Here is a 19754-nt window from a genome sequence, read left to right on the forward strand (position 1 = left end):
CATTTCGCTGAATTGAATAAGCTGTAATTAGGGTAAACAACAAGGAGCAAAGCAGTGGCTTCTCTCCCTGGCTGAGATTCCCATAACAAGCCCACATCAATCTTATCCAACATAGAAATACAAATAGACAAACAAACCAATTCGCCCCCTGCAAGTTAATGCAGCGCATCTGAGTGGAAAGTAGACATTTTCACGCGCTCTGGAGATGAGGAGTGACTTTTAATAAAACCACAAGAAAAACAAATGTAATTCTATACGCAGTAGGCCTATTGGAACTGGAGATTTCCAGTGCACCTCTCTTTCCACCGGGGGCCTTGGGCATTCGCTGGCGCACCGGGAGTTTCATGCAAGAGTCACAGCGTGTTACCTTTTGCCCGTCACCACCACCAATGCCCGTCACCACTCTCCCGCGTGCATTCTTGTCTTGGGCCACGCACGGTGCAGAGAGCTAACACCGAGGATGGTTTTTGTTGACTCTTTTTCCTTCTTTTTATTCTTCTCCTCTCCTCCTCTTCATCCAGGGTGAATCTAATTCATCGGGCGTCTGTATTCCCTCAATTAGAGAATTCTAAATCGATCTTCCATTTGCAGAAATGCCAGTTTAACAAATTAGATTCTTGTTTCGTGCAGGTGATTTGGTGACAGTCGGGGGATTAGAAGTAATAAATTGTTGTCTTTGAGTTCTGGGGAGGAAAGAGGAGCGAGAAAAGAGAGAGGCGCTGTAGACAAGGGCTACATCCACCAGGTGCGTCGCTTTGCCTCGACGTTTGATCACAAATCCAGGTAGCGCCCGCGGACCACCACCGCATCTCATGCTTCAATTAGCGCCGCTGCCCTCTGCGCGGACTCGATTAGACCGTGATTTATCCGAAATAAATATAATTATGGTTCCAAATAAAATAATCAGCATTGAAGAGCGATTTCCTTAACGAGATGGAGCGGCTGGATGTCACGGAGAGACGCGCGCCTCATTAGGGCGTTAATAAGACTTCGGGGTGATCCCGATAATTATCGAAATCTGTAAAATAAGACAAATGTAACCTTAATTTGTCTGCCCAGTCAGGTTTTTTATCTTGCATAATTAGACTGGTATTTAGGTGTCTTGGGTGCCTTATCCTCGAAAGAGGGTGAATTTAGAGAAAAAATGGCCATGAGATTTAACATTTAGATTCAAATGATATTATTAATATCGGGTGATTTTAACACAGGCTTAGCAACCTAATACATGTTTGTCAGCTTTAATAAATATATTGGCCTACACCAAACATCTTCAAGCAGTTTAGGGTTTTATAAAGACTTAAATAAAAAAATAAAAAATTAAACTAATGGAATGAAATTAATCTTAAATAGGCCATGTACGAAATGAATGTTTTTCCTTTATTTGGTAGGCATATTTTGGTCAGGTAAACAGAAACTATTCAGCCAATTCCACACTGGAACATAAAAAAATATGGTAACCCAAATCAAATCTGGAATTATAGTTTTTAAATGTCTACATTTGCGGACCAAAACAAGCAATGTGAATTTGTGGACAAGCCACAGTGTGACTTGATGCCCAACTAGGCCTACTGGTCAATTTGCAGACAGCCTGTCAGATCCACTGTAGACTGTCTGGTTAGCCATGACAGTGCTGATGATATCACTAGGCTGCATGGACTTCATTGACCAGCGGAGGTCGGTGTCCTGAATTTTTACCTCTAGGAACAGACATCATGCCAATTTCTCTCTATCCAATCCCATGACACAGACAAAAGGACGGATGTTATATGATGATACATAGTTGGATGTAATTTGATATGGTGTAGCTAGCTAGTCTCTCATTCGGATGTTCTTCAGTCCATCACTTATTTTCACTGTTATCTTGATTCTTAAGAACAAATAAACATTAAACTAGGCTAAATATTGAATCAGTCATCATCAAGAAGAATATATCTCCATTCAAGACATTGAGGAACACTTTCTAAATGAATTGATGCAAGACACTACAGTACTATTGTATAGCTTTAACATGAGTTAAACAATTCAACCAGGCTTCATTTGTAGCTGTATAGTTGAAGAAGCAAACCCCCATGGTAAGAAAAGAAATAGGGTTTTATTTGCTGCTTGTGTGAGATTGTACACTCTGGAGAAGGATGTCGAGATCAGACTGCACGTTGATTTCAAATGTAGAAATAAAAAATAAAGAGCGAGAAAAAGATGCTGAACGATTTTGTTTGTCTGTGTTTCCAAACAAGCCCAGATGAATGGAATAGACATTTAAGTAGTGCATTACAGAGTGAGAACATCATCCTTCAAGCTTCACTGAATCCAATACGGTCCTGGCCTCTTTGTACTCCTCTGCTTCAGCCAAGTCCTCTTCTGTTTCCTGCAAACACAAGCACATACAGGATATCAATACTAACACTATCATACCCACTGTTAAAATGACCAACCCAGCAGATAGCATTATACCAAATCTAACTCACCATCTAGAATCAACCCATAGTTAACCTAGCCATTAAAAAGTCCACAGTCAATTCACATGGCTATTCACCAAATGATCATACTAAAGCCCTTTTCCTAACCCTAGCGTAGCCCATTTTTAATAAAATTAACATTTACAATCCACATATTGATTTCACAGTGGAACGGTTCTAGTCAGTAAAAAAAAAGTATGTGAGGGTCACATCTGTGCTAATCGAGTGCTGCTGGGTTCCTATGGTGACCACCGCAGTGACAGAACTGCTAATGAACTGTAATGTGTGTGTGTGTGTGTGTTGGAAGGGGTGAGAGTGGGCTTTGGTAGGAGGTGGAGAGGGACACTGTCAACCCCCCCCCCCCAGAGGAGTCATCTGTGATTTCCTCTCTCCTCCTCTCCCTTCCGCACGTGTCTCTCAGTGAGGCCACGGCTGCCTGAGTCCTGCTCTCTGCTAATTGTGAGGACCCTGAGACATGCATATGTGTGGAGGTGGGGTGTGTGTTCCTCAATCTGGCTTCTTATATCGGTCACTAGACAGTCACACACCTGCATGATCAATGTGTCACTATAGACAGTCACACACACACACCCTGCATGATCAGTGTGTCACTTTAGACAGACACACCTGCACGATCAGCATGTCACTTTAGACAGACACACACACCAACATGGAAGCCAAAAACAGTATCATGGATAAATCTGCAGCAAGAAAGAAAGGAGGATGAGTCTGGTTCCTCAACGTTTCCCTTCCTAACAGAGCCGTGCTTACTAGTATCTGGGACAGGTCAGCGTGTGCTATGGTCAAACGCCTGTGACAGTCTGGAATCATCATCTTGGACTCCTGTAGCACCTCCAACTGAAACACACAGAGAAAACACAGATTATTCATCAACACCACCATCTTCATTACCATCTTCATCATTTAGAAACATATCAGTTGTGTTCTATTTTCTTCAAGGGGTCCTACAAGCAAAACAAGTTTTTCAAAAAGGTTGAAAAACACTGCCTTTGATTGTAATGTATTAAAGGTTGAAAAACAAAGTGTTACAGCTTCAATAGCTCCACTGTGCAGTTCCCTGAAATAGGTTTTGTCTTGGTTTAGTATCCCACATATGCTGTGCTAAGGTTAACATCCCACAACAAGCTCTCTGCCTGCGTGAAAAATGTTATATAGTTATTGATCGGGCAGGGAGTTGGGCAGCAGCAGGGGTCCTCACCTCGCTCTGCCTCCAGCACACATGGGTGAGTGGAGAAGACCAGAGCAGAGAGGTAGCGGCATGAAGATCATGCATGGAGAGGTATTACTACGCCTGTGGGGAAGCTAAGTTGGAGCCTGAGATGTCTGGGTCTGAGATACTCTGGAAAGGCAAAGCGAATGGGGAATTCCCTTGACTGGCATCCTAAAGAGCACAGAGGACTCAGCTAACACTGTTAGTCAAACACACCGCTAAGACATTCTGGAGGTGGACAGACAGGCAGTGATACACACACAGACACGGTGAGGTGGAGAGACAGGCAGTGATGAACACACACACAGACACGGTGAGGTGGAGAGACAGGCAGTGATACACACACAGACACGGTGAGGTGGAGAGACAGGCAGTGATACACACACAGACACGGTGAGGTGGAGAGACAGGCAGTGATACACACACAGACACGGTGAGGTGGAGAGACAGGCAGTGATACACACACAGACACGGTGAGGTGGAGAGAGACAGGCAGTGATACACACACAGACACGGTGAGGTGGAGAGAGACAGGCAGTGATACACACACAGACACGGTGAGGTGGAGAGACAGGCAGTGATACACACACACACAGACACGGTGAGGTGGAGAGACAGGCAGTGATACACACACAGACACGGTGAGGTGGAGAGACAGGCAGTGATACACACACACACAGACACGGTGAGGTGGAGAGACAGGCAGTGATACACACACAGACACGGTGAGGTGGAGAGACAGGCAGTGATCACACACACAGACACGGTGAGGTGGAGAGACAGGCAGTGATGAACACAGACACGGTGAGGTGGAGAGACAGGCAGTGATACACACACAGACACGGTGAGGTGGAGAGACAGGCAGTGATGAACACAGACACGGTGAGGTGGAGAGACAGGCAGTGATACACACACAGACACGGTGAGGTGGAGAGACAGGCAGTGATGAACACACAGACACGGTGAGGTGGAGAGAGACAGGCAGTGATACACACACAGACACGGTGAGGTGGAGAGACAGGCAGTGATACACACACACACACAGACACGGTGAGGTGGAGAGACAGGCAGTGATGAACACAGACACGGTGAGGTGGAGAGACAGGCAGTGATACACACACACACAGACACGGTGAGGTGGAGAGACAGGCAGTGATGAACACACAGACACGGTGAGGTGGAGAGAGACAGGCAGTGATACACACACAGACACGGTGAGGTGGAGAGACAGGCAGTGATGAACACACACACAGACACGGTGAGGTGGAGAGACAGGCAGTGATACACACACACAGACACGGTGAGGTGGAGAGACAGGCAGTGATGAACACAGACACAGTGAGGTGGAGAGACAGGCAGTGATGAACACAGACACGGTGAGGTGGAGAGACAGGCAGTGATGAACACAAACACGGTGAGGTGGAGAGAGACAGGCAGTGATGAACACAGACACGGTGAGGTGGAGAGAGACAGGCAGTGATGAACACAGACACGGTGAGGTGGAGAGAGACAGGCAGTGATGAACACAGACACGGTGAGGTGGAGACAGGCAGTGATGAACACAGACACGGTGAGGTGGAGAGACAGGCAGTGATGAACACAGACACGGTGAGGTGGAGAGACAGGCAGTGATACACACACAGACACGGTGAGGTGGAGAGACAGGCAGTGATGAACACAGACACGGTGAGGTGGAGAGAGACAGGCAGTGATGAACACACAGAGACGGTGAGGTGGAGAGACAGGCAGTGATGAACACAGACACGGTGAGGTGGAGAGACAGGCAGTGATGAACACACAGACACGGTGAGGTGGAGAGAGACAGGCAGTGATACACACACAGACACGGTGAGGTGGAGAGACAGGCAGTGATGAACACACAGACACGGTGAGGTGGAGAGACAGGCAGTGATACACACACAGACACGGTGAGGTGGAGAGAGACAGGCAGTGATGAACACACAGACACGGTGAGGTGGAGAGACAGGCAGTGATGAACACAGACACGGTGAGGTGGAGAGACAGGCAGTGATACACACACAGACACGGTGAGGTGGAGAGACAGGCAGTGATGAACACAGACACGGTGAGGTGGAGAGACAGGCAGTGATACACACACAGACACGGTGAGGTGGAGAGACAGGCAGTGATACACACACAGACACAGTGAGGTGGAGAGACAGGCAGTGATACACACACAGACACGGTGAGGTGGAGAGACAGGCAGTGATGAACACAGACACGGTGAGGTGGAGAGAGACAGGCAGTGATGAACACAGACACGGTGAGGTGGAGAGACAGGCAGTGATGAACACAGACACGGTGAGGTGGAGAGACAGGCAGTGATGAACACAGACACGGTGAGGTGGAGAGAGACAGGCAGTGATGAACACAGACACGGTGAGGTGGAGAGACAGGCAGTGATGAACACAGACACGGTGAGGTGGAGAGACAGGCAGTGATACACACACAGACACGGTGAGGTGGAGAGACAGGCAGTGATACACACACAGACACGGTGAGGTGGAGAGAGACAGGCAGTGATGAACACAGACACGGTGAGGTGGAGAGAGACAGGCAGTGATGAACACAGACACGGTGAGGTGGAGAGACAGGCAGTGATGAACACAGACACGGTGAGGTGGAGAGAGACAGGCAGTGATGAACACAGACACGGTGAGGTGGAGAGACAGGCAGTGATGAACACAGACACGGTGAGGTGGAGAGAGACAGGCAGTGATGAACACAGACACGGTGAGGTGGAGAGACAGGCAGTGATGAACACAGACACGGTGAGGTGGAGAGAGACAGGCAGTGATGAACACAGACACGGTGAGGTGGAGAGACAGGCAGTGATGAACACAGACACGGTGAGGTGGAGAGACAGGCAGTGATGAACACAGACACGGTGAGGTGGAGAGACAGGCAGTGATGAACACAGACACGGTGAGGTGGAGAGACAGGCAGTGATGAACACAGACACGGTGAGGTGGAGAGACAGGCAGTGATGAACACAGACACGGTGAGGTGGAGAGACAGGCAGTGATGAACACAGACACGGTGAGGTGGAGAGACAGGCAGTGATGAACACAGACACGGTGAGGTAGAGGTCAGGTTGCCCTCCCAGTACCAGTGCAGTGGAATGATCCCATCAGCAGCAGGATCAAGACACATAACTAATCCACGCTGCCCTTCATCCATCCATCCACCCACCCTGCATCCATCCTGCCCTCCATCCATCCATCCACCCTGCATCCATCCATCCATCCATCCACCCACCCTGCATCCATCCTGCCCTCCATCCATCCACCCACCCTGCATCCATCCTGCCCTCCATCCATCCATCCACCCTGCCCTCCATCCATCCAGATCTCCCTCCCTCCAACTATTCAGCCAATTCCACAGTGGAACATAAAAAATATAATGTTAACCCAAATAAAATCTGGAATTATAGTTTTTAAATGTCTACATTTGCGGACCAAAATAAGCAATGTGAATTTGTGGACAAGCCACAGTGTGACTTGATGCCCAACTAGGCCTACTGGTCAATTCGCAGACAGCCTGTCAGATCCACTGTAGGCTGTTTGGTTAGCCATGACAGTACTGCCCTCCATCCATCCACCCTGCCATTCATCCATCCATCCATCCATCCATCCATCCACCCTGCCCTCCATCCATCCATCCATCCACCCTGCCCTCCATCCATCCACCCTGCCCTCCATCCATCCACCCTGCCCTCCATCCACCCTGCCCTCCATCCATCCATCCATCCAGCCCTCCATTCATCCAGCCCTCCATCCACCCTGCCCTCCATCCATCCATCCATCCATCCATCCACCTTGCCCTCCATCCATCCATCCATCCACCCACTCTCCATCCATCCTGATCTCCATCCATCCTGATCTCCATCCATCCACCCTGCCCTCCATCCTGATCTCCATCCATCCAGATCTCCATCCATCCAGATTTCCATCCATCCAGATCTCCATCCATCCATCCATCCAACCTGCCCTCCATCCTGATCTCCATCCATCCAGATTTCCATCCATCCATCCTGATTTCCATCCATCCATCCTGATCTCCATCCATCCATCCTGATCTCCATCCATCCATCCTGATCTCCATCCATCCGCCTATTGCATGAAAGCATGACAGATGATCTTCTCCACAAGGTGTAATCCCTTGAATAGCTGAGATGAAAACAAAGGTTGTGAGGTAGGGCACACAGAGGACACAAGCCACCGTGGGTCTTTATTGTCTATCACCCTCTCATTCTAATCTAAGCAGGGAAAATGATGGAGGGAGAGAAGGACTAAGAGCGAAAGAGAGCGAGGGAGATGAAGAGGATATGCACCAGCGATCTTCTAGCGGCTGTAAATTACCAGCATGTGTCAGTAATTATCAAACTCCTCCAAAGTTACATAATGTCATTAAATCAGCAAATGACTAAATCGCTAACGATCCCCCCCACCTCCAAGACTAATTGTTCATAATGATACTAAGCTGACCTCATTAAAGTGAATGTAGGGCTACTGGCAATGTCTGTTCGCTACTCTACTAGAATTCTATTTGACAATAGGTTTGTTAAATAAAGCACATTAGAAAGCTTCCACATTTAGCAATGAAGGTCACAAATAAAATGTTGACTAAGAAGAACATTCAGTGTGATTTAAGCTATAATGCATCCCTTTTAAACCACTTCCTAACACTTTCCATTAAGTTGCTCTTATACCTGTGTAGTAACAAAGTAACATTGTACAGCATTTTAACATCTTGTATAAAAAAAATATCTCTAAAATCCATTCAATATCCAAGCACAAAACAATACTAAATGACTATGTAACAACTTAATAATGCAACGTTACTATAGTTATAACATCGTTACTTTACAGCTATAAAAGCAACTTCATGTAAAGTATGGGTTGGCCTATGTATGTAAAGTATGTTTACAACTGAATGTAAACATCCTTTATTCTCCTGTGTTTTTACCCACCTGTTTCTTGATGACATACTTGGCCTCGGAGTCGGCCTCTTCATCGCAGGCCTCTGCTTTCAGTCGTTCAATCTTCTCCTCCTGCTGCCTGGTCTCCTTGACGTACATGACCTTCTCCTTCACCAGCCTGGGGAGTAAATAACAGATGACAAGACACAGTACAGTGTAGTTAAACACAACACAATAAAAACGAATCAAAGTTCATGCCTACTAGATTAGTTAACACAAACACCAGAAGCTGTATCATTGAAGCCCTCAAGACGTCAAGGAGGAGGAGTTCTCATTCAACTAACCACCAGGTGAAGTAATAGTAACCTAACCGATATGTCCAGTGTGGGTATAATACAACTGTGGGTCTACTACGGTACAGCCCCATGCCCTCCTTGCCTGATCACCACACTTATCTGACGGTCTCCCCTTAACTGCCACCTCTAGCAGGACACACACTACTGGGCCTTTCTACCATTAATTGATCATCAATTTAGTTTCAAATTTGGACCAAGTCAGGTGATAAATGGACCACTCTTCCTTGATTGTTAGTGAAAATGGGCTTGAGTACATTGATAAATGTTGATTATTTATCAATTACGGACCAAATGGAACTAAATCTATTAAATCAATTCAGATCTTCATTGGCATAATGGAGTTTGAAAATATTGCTATTGATAATGATTCCCGACTAATAGTATTTTTCCGGCTGCAGCTTTGCTTGTCGGGATGACAACGTGGAATTCATTTTTCATAAAATCAGCTGTGTGCGTTGGTTCATGTGCAATCCTTCATTAATCAGGTCCATTACCCAGAAACACCCTCTCCTCAGTGTTGCTGTGGCGCCTTGCTTAGCTGAGGAAGCCAACGGCACTCTGTCATATTTTACGTCAATTATCGCTCATTTTAATACGTTTCCATCAAGATGCTGTTTAAACGGGCAGCATATGCAACAACGAACAGCAGAGGAGCCCTCCACCTCTCTTTTCCTCTCCTCCTCTCTCAGGCTTTACACCGAATGAAGGATGTCACCTCTGAGGTTATTTAGAGGAAAAGGCAGCAGCAATGAGGGAGAGGGGAAGGAGAGGAAAGGGGGATTTAAATAATTTGAATAAAACTGAAGGACAGTCTAATAAAAATGTCCACCCCCACCTTCTCTCATCTAGACCTGATGTTAATGTTTTATTTCTCTCAGGCTGGGTCTAGGAGCGCTGTGTGTGTGAATGAGGGGTGGGGTCGTGGCTGCTTTTAAATAGACCTGCCACCCTGGACTTAATGGAAAAGGCATCTCTCTGGAAAATAAGGAAGAAAAGGGAATTAGAGCTCCGACACGCATTCGGCCGCTGCCTCCTCCAACAGCACTGTATTTTTGAGCCCCGGCCTAGCCCAATGCCGAATGACAAAGCCAAATTACTGTTGTCATTTTATTAAGGGCATCTGCCTCGCTAGGGCAGAGAAGAGGTACTGACTGGAATGTACAACACCACAAAGCCACTGGAACAGGCCTTACTATGCCTTACTCTCTCTCTCTCTCTCTCATATGAGGAATGAGAGTCGCTCTCTCTCTCTCTCTCTCATATGAGGAATGAGAGAGAGAGAGAGAGAGAGAGAGAGAGAGAGAGAGAGAGAGAGAGAGAGAGAGAGCGGGGAGAGAGAGAGAGAGCGGGAGAGAGAGAGAGAGAGCGGGAGAGAGAGAGAGAGAGAGCGGGAGAGAGAGAGAGCGGAGAGAGAGAGAGCGGGAGAGAGAGAGAGCGGGAGAGAGAGAGAGCGGGAGAGAGAGAGAGCGGGAGAGAGAGAGAGCGGAGAGAGAGCGAGCGAGCGAGCGCGAGAGAGAGAGAGAGCGAGGGAGAGAGAGAGAGAGCGAGGAGAGAGAGAGCGAGGGAGAGAGAGCGAGGAGAGAGAGAGCGAGGGAGAGAGAGAGCGAGGGAGAGCGAGAGAGAGCGAGGGAGAGAGAGAGAGAGCGAGGGAGAGAGAGAGCGAGGGAGAGAGAGAGCGAGGGAGAGAGAGAGAGCGAGGGAGAGAGAGAGAGCGAGGGAGACAGAGAGAGAGCGAGGGAGACAGAGAGAGAGCGGGGAGAGAGAGAGAGCGAGGGAGAGAGAGAGCGAGGGAGAGCGGGAGAGCGAGAGAGAGAGAGCGAGGAGAGAGAGAGCGAGGGAGAGAGAGAGCGAGGGAGAGGGAGAGCGAGGGAGAGAGAGAGAGCGGGGAGACAGAGAGAGAGCGAGGGAGAGAGAGAGCGGGAGACAGAGAGAGAGAGAGCGGGGAGAGAGAGAGAGAGCGGGAGACAGAGAGAGAGCGGGGAGAGAGAGAGAGAGCGGGAGAGAGAGAGAGAGCGGGAGAGAGAGAGAGAGCGGGAGAGAGAGAGAGAGCGGGAGACAGAGAGAGAGCGGGAGACAGAGAGAGAGCGGGAGACAGAGAGAGAGCGGGGACAGAGAGAGAGAGAGAGCGGGGAGAGAGAGAGAGCGGGAGACAGAGAGAGAGAGCGGGGGAGAGAGAGAGAGAGAGCGGGGAGAGAGAGAGAGAGAGCGAGAGAGAGAGAGAGAGAGAGCGAGGAGAGAGAGAGAGAAAGCGAGCGGGAGAGAGAAGCGAGCGGGAGAGAGAGAGCGGGGAGAGAGAGAGAGCGGGAGAGCGAGGAGAGAGAGAGAGCGAGGAGAGAGAGCGAGGAGAGAGAGAGAGGAGGGAGAGAGAGAGCGAGGGGAGAGAGAGAGCGAGGGGAGAGAGAGAGAGCGAGGAGAGAGAGAGAAGCGAGGAGAGAGAGAGAGAGCGAGGAGAGAGAGAGAGAGAGAGAGCGAGGGAGAGAGAGAGAGAGAGCGAGGGAGAGAGAGAGAGAGAGCGAGGGAGAGAGAGAGAGAGAGCGAGGGAGAGAGAGAGAGAGCGAGGAGAGAGAGAGAGAGCGAGGGAGAGAGAGAGAAGCGAAGGGAGAGAGAGAGCGAGCGGGAGAGAGAGAGAGAGCGGGAGAGAGAGCGAGAGAGAGAGAGAGCGGGAGAAAGCGAGCGGGAGAGAGAAGCGAGCGGGAGAGAGAAAGCGGCCCGGGAGAGAGAGAAAGCGAGCGGGAGAGAGAGAAGCGAGGGAGAGAGAGAGAGCGGGAGAGAGAGAGCGGGGAGAGAGAGAGAGCGGGAGAGAGAGAAGCGGGGAGAGAGAGAGCGGGGAGAGAGAGAGAGCGGAGAGCGAGAGGGGGAGAGAGAAGCGAGCGGGGAGAGAGAGCGAGGGAGAGAGAGCGAGGGGAGAGAGAGAGCGGGGAGAGAGAGAGCGGGGGAGAGAGAGCGGGGAGAGAGAGAGAGCGGGGAGAGAGAGGCGGGGAGAGAGAGAGCGGGGGAGAGAGAGCGGGGAGAGAGAGAGCGGGGAGAGAGAGAGAGCGGGAGAGAGAGAGCGGGAGAGAGAGAGAGCGGGAGAGAGAGAGCGGGGAGAGAGAGAGAGAGAGAGCGGGAGAGAGAGAGAGAGAGCGGGGAGAGAGAGAGAGAGAGCGGGGAGAGAGAGAGAGAGGCGGGGAGAGAGAGAGAGAGAGCGGGGAGAGAGAGAGAGAGTGCGGGGAGAGAGAGAGAGAGCGGGGGAGAGAGAGAGCGCGGGGAGAGAGAGAGAGAGAGCGGGGAGAGAGAGAGAGCGCGGGGGAGAGAGAGAGCGCGGGGGAGAGAGAGAGCGCGGGGAGAGAGAGAGAGCGGGGAGAGAGAGAGAGCGCGGGGGAGAGAGAGAGCGCGGGGGAGAGAGAGAGCGCGGGGAGAGAGAGAGCGCGGGGAGAGAGAGAGAGCGGGGAGAGAGAGAGAGGCGGGGAGAGAGAGAGCGGGGAGAGAGAGAGCGGGGAGAGAGAGAGAGCGCGGGGAGAGAGAGAGCGCGGGGAGAGAGAGAGCGCGGGGAGAGAGAGAGCGCGGGGAGAGAGAGAGCGGGGGAGAGAGAGAGAGCGCGGGGGAGAGAGAGAGAGAGCGCGGGGGAGAGAGAGAGAGAGCGCGGGGAGAGAGAGAGAGCGGGGAGAGAGAGAGAGCGGGAGAGAGAGAGAGAGCGGGAGAGAGAGAGAGAGAGCGGGAGAGAGAGAGAGAGAGCGGGAGAGAGAGAGAGAGAGCGCGGGGGGGAGAGAGAGAGACAGGAAGAAATAGTAGGGTAGAGTACAGGGAGAGCAAAGGCAGTCTGTTCCATCTGACTGTGAACAGAGGCTGCAGGTTCCCTTATCAAGGTCATGCTGGAGCCACTGAATGGGTAATGGATCTCTCCTTACTTTATACCCCAGTAAAATATTACATTTCTAGCACAGCTAATGATGAAATTAACCTATTCTGAATGGGAAAGGAATGAGAATGGAGATGTTTTATAATGTAAAGGAAGCCATTCTAGAATGGAGATGTGTTTGAACCTGCACCACCTCTCATTACACCAGCGGGCCTACAGTTTCTCCATCAGACACCCTCTCTGTGACATCACCGCCATTACCCACACTCATCAGGGAGCCCCGTTAGTAATGTGACCCTAATCAAAATAAGATCGATAGCACATTTACACAAAGGGCCAGGGACAGAGGGAACCAGGGGGGAGAGCAAGACCGAGAGAAATCCTCTTCATACTTAGACCTACATTACAATTTATGGATTAGCAAATAGACCTATTTTGACACCCAGTGCGTTATGACAGAATTTTTTCAATAGAAGCTCTGAGTAGCTTTCAGGAGATTAGCCTGAATGAAAATATCAAATGTCTGCAACAGAAAGAAAAGTATGCTGGAATTAAAAGTATAATAACAGTGATTAGGGAATTAGATCTTATCCTGACTGCTTTTGTTTGTTCAACTGAAAAAACAACAGATGATGGTCAGATGTTGGACTGTGGGGACTGAATGCCCTGTCAGGAAAAACATCAGTCATTTGCACCCAGGATATAATAATAATTGCACCCAGAACCTAATACTCTGTTTCACGGAATCGTGGCTCTCTCCGGAAATACTGCCCCCGTCCATACAGCCATCTGGGTTCTCAGTGCACTGCGGAGACAGGAATAAAGAACTCTCCAGGAAGAAGAACGGCGGTGGTGTATCTTTTATGATCAACTACTTACGGTGTGGTTGTGGTAACGTACAGCAACTCAAGTCCTTTTGTTCACCCGACCTAGAATACCTCACAATCAAATGCCGACCGTATTACCTCACAAAAGAATTCTCTTTGGTTATAGTCACAGCGGTGTATATTCCCCCTCGAGCCAATACCACAACGGCCCTCAAGGAACTACACTGGACTTTGTGGAAACTGGAAACCACATATCCTGAGGCTGCATTTATTGTAGCTGTGGATATTAACAAAGCAAATTTGAAGAAAACGCTACCAAAGTACTATAGTACTCATGCATTAAAAACTCTCTTACATTGTTACTCCCCCTTCCGGGATGGCTACAAGGCCCTCCCCCGCCCTCCCTTAGACATATCAGATCACGACTCCATCCTGCTCCTATAGGCAGAAACTCAAACAGGAAGTACCCGTGCTAAGGTCTATTCAATGCTGGTCTGACCAATCGGAATCCATGCTTCAAGATTGTTTTGATCACATGGACTGGGATATGTTCCGGGTTGCCTCTGAGAATAACATTGACGTATACACAGACACGGTGACCGAGTTCATCAGGAAGTGTATATATATTTTTATTTAACCTTTATTTAACCACACAGGTTCGTCAATAACAAATTCTTATTTACAATGACGGCCTACCCCGGCCAAACCCGGACGACGCTGGGCCAATTTTATGCAGCCCTGTGGGATTCCCAATCATAGCCGGGTGTGATGCAGCCTGGATTCGAACCAGGTACTGCAGTGATGCCTCTAGCACTGACATGCAGTGTCTTAGACCACTGTGCCACTCGGGAGTCAAATAGGCAAAACATCAGTACAGAGAAAGTGGAGTCGCAATTCAACGGCTCAGACGAGAGACCTATGTGGTATAGGGGATGTTGTTCCCACTGTGACTATTAAAGCCTACCCAAACCAAAAACCATGGATAGATGGTAGCATTCACACAAAACTGAAAGTGCAAACCACCGCATTTAACCACAAGGTGACTGGGAATATGGTTGATTACAAACAGTGTAGTTATTCCCTCTGTAAGGCAATCAAATAGGCAAAACATCAGTGCAGAGAAAGTGGAGTCGCAATACAACGGCTCAGACACGAGACATATGTGGCAGGGTCTACAGACAATCATTGATTACAAAAGGAAAACTAGCCACGTCGCGGACATTGACGTCTTGTTCCCAGATAAGCTAAACACCTTCTTTGCCCGCTTTGAGGATAACACAGTGCCACCGACGCGGCCCGCTCCCAAGGACTGTGGGTCTCGCTCTCTGTGGCCGATGTGAGTAAGCCATTTAAGCGTGTTAACCCTCGCAAGGCTGCCGGCCCAGACTGCATCCCTAGCCGCGTCCTCAGACCAGCTGGCTGAAGTGTTTACGGAAATATTCAATCTCTCCCTATCCCGGTCTGCTGTCCCCACTTGCTTCAAGATGTCCATCATTGTTCCTGTACCCAAGAAAGCAAAGGTAACTGAACTAAATGACTATCGCCCCGTAGCACTCACTTCTGTCATCATGAAGTGCTTTGAGAGGCTAGTTAAGGATCATATCACCTCCACCTTACACCATAGACCCACTCCAAATTGCATACCACCTCAATAGATCCACAGACGATGCAATCACACTGCCCTATCCCATCTGGAAAAGAGGAATACCTAAGTAAGAATGCTGTTCATTGACTGTAGCTCAGCCTTCAACACCATAGTACCCTTCAAGCTCATCATTAAGCTTGGGGCCCTGGGTATGAACCCTACCCTGTACAGCTGTGTCCTGGACTTCCTGATGGGGCGCCCCCATGTGGTGAAGGCAGGAAACAACAAGGGTGCATGCTCAGCCTCCTCCTGTACTCCCTGTTCACCCATGACTGCGTGGCCACGCACGCCTCCAACTCAATAATCAAGTTTGCAGACGACAACAGTAGTAGGCCTGATTACCAACAATGACGAGACAGCCTACAGGGAGGAGGTGAGGGCCCTGGCGGAGTGGTGCCAGGAAAATAACCTCTCCCTCAACAAAACAAAGGAATTGATCGTGGACTTCGGGAGACAGAAAAGGGAGCACGCAGCGGAGAAGGTGAAAAGCTTCAAGTTCCTCAGAGTACACATTAGAGGTCGACCGATTATAATTTTTCAACACCGATACCAATACTAATTGTTGGGGGTGCCAAAAAAAAGCCGATACCGATTTATCAGCCGATTTTTTTTATTTATTTGTAATAATGACAATTACAACAATACTGAATGAACACTTATTTTAACTTAATATAATACATCAATTAAATCAATTTAGCCTCAAATAAATAATGAAACATGTCCAATTTGGTTTAAATAATGCAAAAACAAAGTGTTGGAGAAGAAAGTAAAAGTGCAATATGTGCCATGTAAAAAAGCTAACGTTTAAGTTCCTTGCTCAGAACATGAGAACATATGAAAGCTGGTGGTTCCTTTTAACATGAGTCTTCAATATTCCCAGGTAAGAAGTTTTAGGTTGTAGTTATTATAGGAATTATAGGACTATTTCTCTCTATACGATTTGTATTTCATATACCTTTAACTATTGGATGTTCTTATAGGCACTTTAGTATTGCCAGTGTAACAGTATAGCTTCCGTCCCTCTCCTCGCTCCTACCTGGGCTCGAACCAGGAACACATCGACAACAGCCACCCTCGAAGCAGCGTTACCCATGCAGAGCAAGGGGAACAACTACTCCAAGTCTCAGAGCGAGTGACGTTTGAAACGCTATTAGCGCGCACCCTGCTAACTAGCTAGCCATTTCACATCGGTTACACCAGCCTAATCTTGGGAGTTGACAGGCTTGAAGTCATAAACAGCTTGAAGCACAGCGAAGGGCTGCTGGCAAAATGCACGAATGTGCTGTTTGAATGAACGAGCCTGCTGGTGCCTACCATCGCTCAGTCAGACTGCTCTATCAAATCATAGACTTAATTATAACATAATAACACACAGAAATACGAGCATTAGGTCATTAATATGGTCGAATCCGGAAACTATCATCTCGAAAACAAAACGTTTTTTCCTGTCAGTGAAATACGGAACCGTTCCGTATTTTATCTAACGGGTGGCATCCATAAGTCTAAATATTCCTGTTACATTGCACAACCTTCAATGTTATGTCATAATTACGTACAATTCTGGCAAATTAGTTTGCAACGAGCCAGGCGGCCCAAACTGTTGCATATACCCTGACTCTGCGTGCAATGAACGCATAATGACACAATTTCACCTGGTTAATATTGCCTGCTAACCTGGATTTCTTTTAGCTAAATATGCAGGTTTAAAAATATATACTTCTGTGTATTGATTATAAGAAAGGCATTGATGTTTATGGTTAGGTACAGTCGTGCAACGATTGTGCTTTTTTCGCAAATGCGCTTTTGTTAAATCATCCCCCGTTTGGCGAAGTCAGCTGTCTTTGTTAGGAAGAAATAATCTTCACAGTTCGCAATGAGCCAGGCGGCCCAAACTGCTGCTGTAAAAAAATATATATAAATTTTTTTTTTATTTAAGATTTCCGATTGTTATGAAAACTTGAAATTGGCCATTCTGATTAATCGGTCGACCTCTAGTACACATCACTGACAATCTGAAATGGTCCACCCACACAGACAGTGTTGTGAAGGTGAAACAATGCCTCTTCAACCTCAGGAGGCTGAAGAAATTTGGCTTGGCCCCCAAGACCTTCAGAAACTTTTACAGATGTACAATTGAGAGAATCCTGTCGGGCTGTATCACCGCCTGGTACGGCAACTAAACCGCCCGCAACCGCAGGGCTCTCCAGAGGGTGGTGCGTTGTGTGGGGGCACACTGCCTGCCCTCCAGGATACCTAAAGCACCCGATGTCACAGGAAAGCCAAAAGATCATCAAGGACAACAACCACCTGAGCCACTACCTGTTCACCCCGCTATCATCCAGAAGGCGAGGTCAGTACAGGTAGGTGCATCAAAGCTGGAACAGAGAGACTGAAAAACAGCTTCCATCAAAAGGCAATCAGACCGTTAAATAGCCATCATTAGCCGGCTACCACCCGGTTACTCAACCCTGCAACTTAGAGGTTGCTGCCCTATGTACTGTACATAGACATGGAATCACTGGTCACTTTAATCATGTTTACATACTGTTTTACTCGTTTCATATGGATACTGTATTTTAGTCAATGCCATTCCGACATTGCTCATCGTAATATTGATATATTTCTTAATTCCATTCTTTTACTTTTAGACTCGTGTGTATTTTTGTGAATTGTTAGATAATACTGCATTGTTGGAGGTAGGAACACAAGCATTTCGCTACAAGCGCAATAACATCTGCTTAATCTGTATGTGACCACAACAACTTGATTTGTGCAACTAAGCGAAAACCATGATTGCCTTTTCAACAAAAAGAGGCTGGCTCAGATGAGAATGAGTTTGCAGAAAATTAGCTTCAGTGCATCAAATGCCTGCATTTAGGCCTGTTTACAATTGTGCCGTCACTGGTCATTAATAGGCCTGTAGCCAACATTCACATGGAAACGTAGCTACAAAGCCTGATCTATATGGCTCTGATGAATGACAAGAGAATACAATGGTAGCAGTACTATCCATCCTGCCAGTTAGCTAGCTAGCAAGCTTGTAGTATAATAAGGCCAGATAGCCTCTGCTTATTGCGCACCTGCTAAGTGAATGCAAAGCATGTTAGCTTGTATGCTAGCTGTTAACAGTTACAGGCAACACAACAGGGATGACTTGCTAACCTTAGCACAAGCGTACTTGTTATAAACACGTTGTATGAAATGCGAAAATGTCACTCAACAACATACAATTTAGATTATTCAAATATGTTAAGAATTACAGGTTATTGTGTCGTTACGGCCATATTTTGACTGACAATTCACACACCTCCCTAAAGCACCGTTGTATAGTTAAATATATGCCGGCGAAGTACTCTCGAAGCACAGTCTGACTTCTGTCTCGAGCCGAAGTAGATATCCGCGGCCTTGTGGGTATAGCATGGGTGTAGCATGTTAGCCAGTTAACTAGCTAGCCTGCTATCTTTTAAATATTTTATTAAGTAAAAACTGCACTTACCGCTTTACTACGCCAGTCTTGATTTTGATCTGTCGTATTCTTGGATCTGCCATGTTAACTGATATTCTCAAAAGAAACAATAAGCGGATAGTCAATCGAAAAACGGTGAAACTATTGCTATCCAACACAGCACAATAATATCACGAAATCCTGGGCAGATTACTGTGAGTGAGCATGCGCACTATGTGCTGCGGGAGAGGAGGAGAGCGCATCACAGTCATTGAACACGTTTTCTTCTTCTTCCTCTTCTTTGTTTGACTTTCCGGCAGACTAGACGCTGTGTTGCATATGGCTTCCTTTCTTAGGTCGGAATGATGGTTGCAAATTGTGGTCACAAACAAAAAAAGATAAAAGGGGAACGAGAAAATCTTAAATTGCAGCACTATCTTATCCTGCACCTATACACTATCCCAAAAAACCCACCACCCCATCCCATTACTTTGTCCCTAAACGATATTACAGCAGGGCGTTGGCCTGGGAGGATGGAACCCCTTCTCTCAAAACTTCCTGTAGATCTTCTGCACTAAAATCTTTTATACCCATATATGTATCTGCTGCTGCAACTACCACATATATCTTCTGTTATTTTCTGCTCCATCAGCGCAGTGCAGATGATCACCTTGGCTATAAATGCAAGAAAGTGCTTTCTCCATCCCAACTGTACACTCTCTCAGACTATGTCCTCCTGCACATTTCTCACATCGAGGGATCTCCTTTCCACATACTGCTGCAACATGTCTGAATCCTTGGCACCTATAGCACCATAGCGGGCAGTGGAGGAAACATTACCCAATTTTACTTGAGTAAAAGTAAAGATATCTTCATTGGAAAAGACTCAAATAAATGTGAAAGTCACCCAGTAAAATACTACTTGAGTAAAAGTCTAAAACTATTTGGTTTTAAATATACTTAAGTATCAAAAGTAAATGTAATTGCTAAAATATACTTTAGTATCAAAAGTAA

General features: G+C 47.6%; 1 protein-coding gene across 1 annotated transcript; it reads right to left on the reverse strand.

Annotated features, from left to right (window-relative positions):
* Nucleotides 1–1357: 1357 nt before the first annotated feature.
* Nucleotides 1358–18967, reverse strand: tbca (tubulin cofactor a). Its single transcript, NM_001140987.1, is given in 4 exon segments — nt 1358–2365; nt 3228–3314; nt 8681–8807; nt 18792–18967. Coding segments are annotated over 4 exon segments (348 nt in total). The 5' UTR covers nt 18845–18967; the 3' UTR covers nt 1358–2284.
* Between the last annotated feature and the right edge of the window lie 787 nt (nt 18968–19754).

Source organism: Salmo salar, chromosome ssa01 (genome assembly GCF_905237065.1).
Source record: "Salmo salar chromosome ssa01, Ssal_v3.1, whole genome shotgun sequence".
NCBI classification, from domain to species: domain Eukaryota; kingdom Metazoa; phylum Chordata; class Actinopteri; order Salmoniformes; family Salmonidae; genus Salmo; species Salmo salar.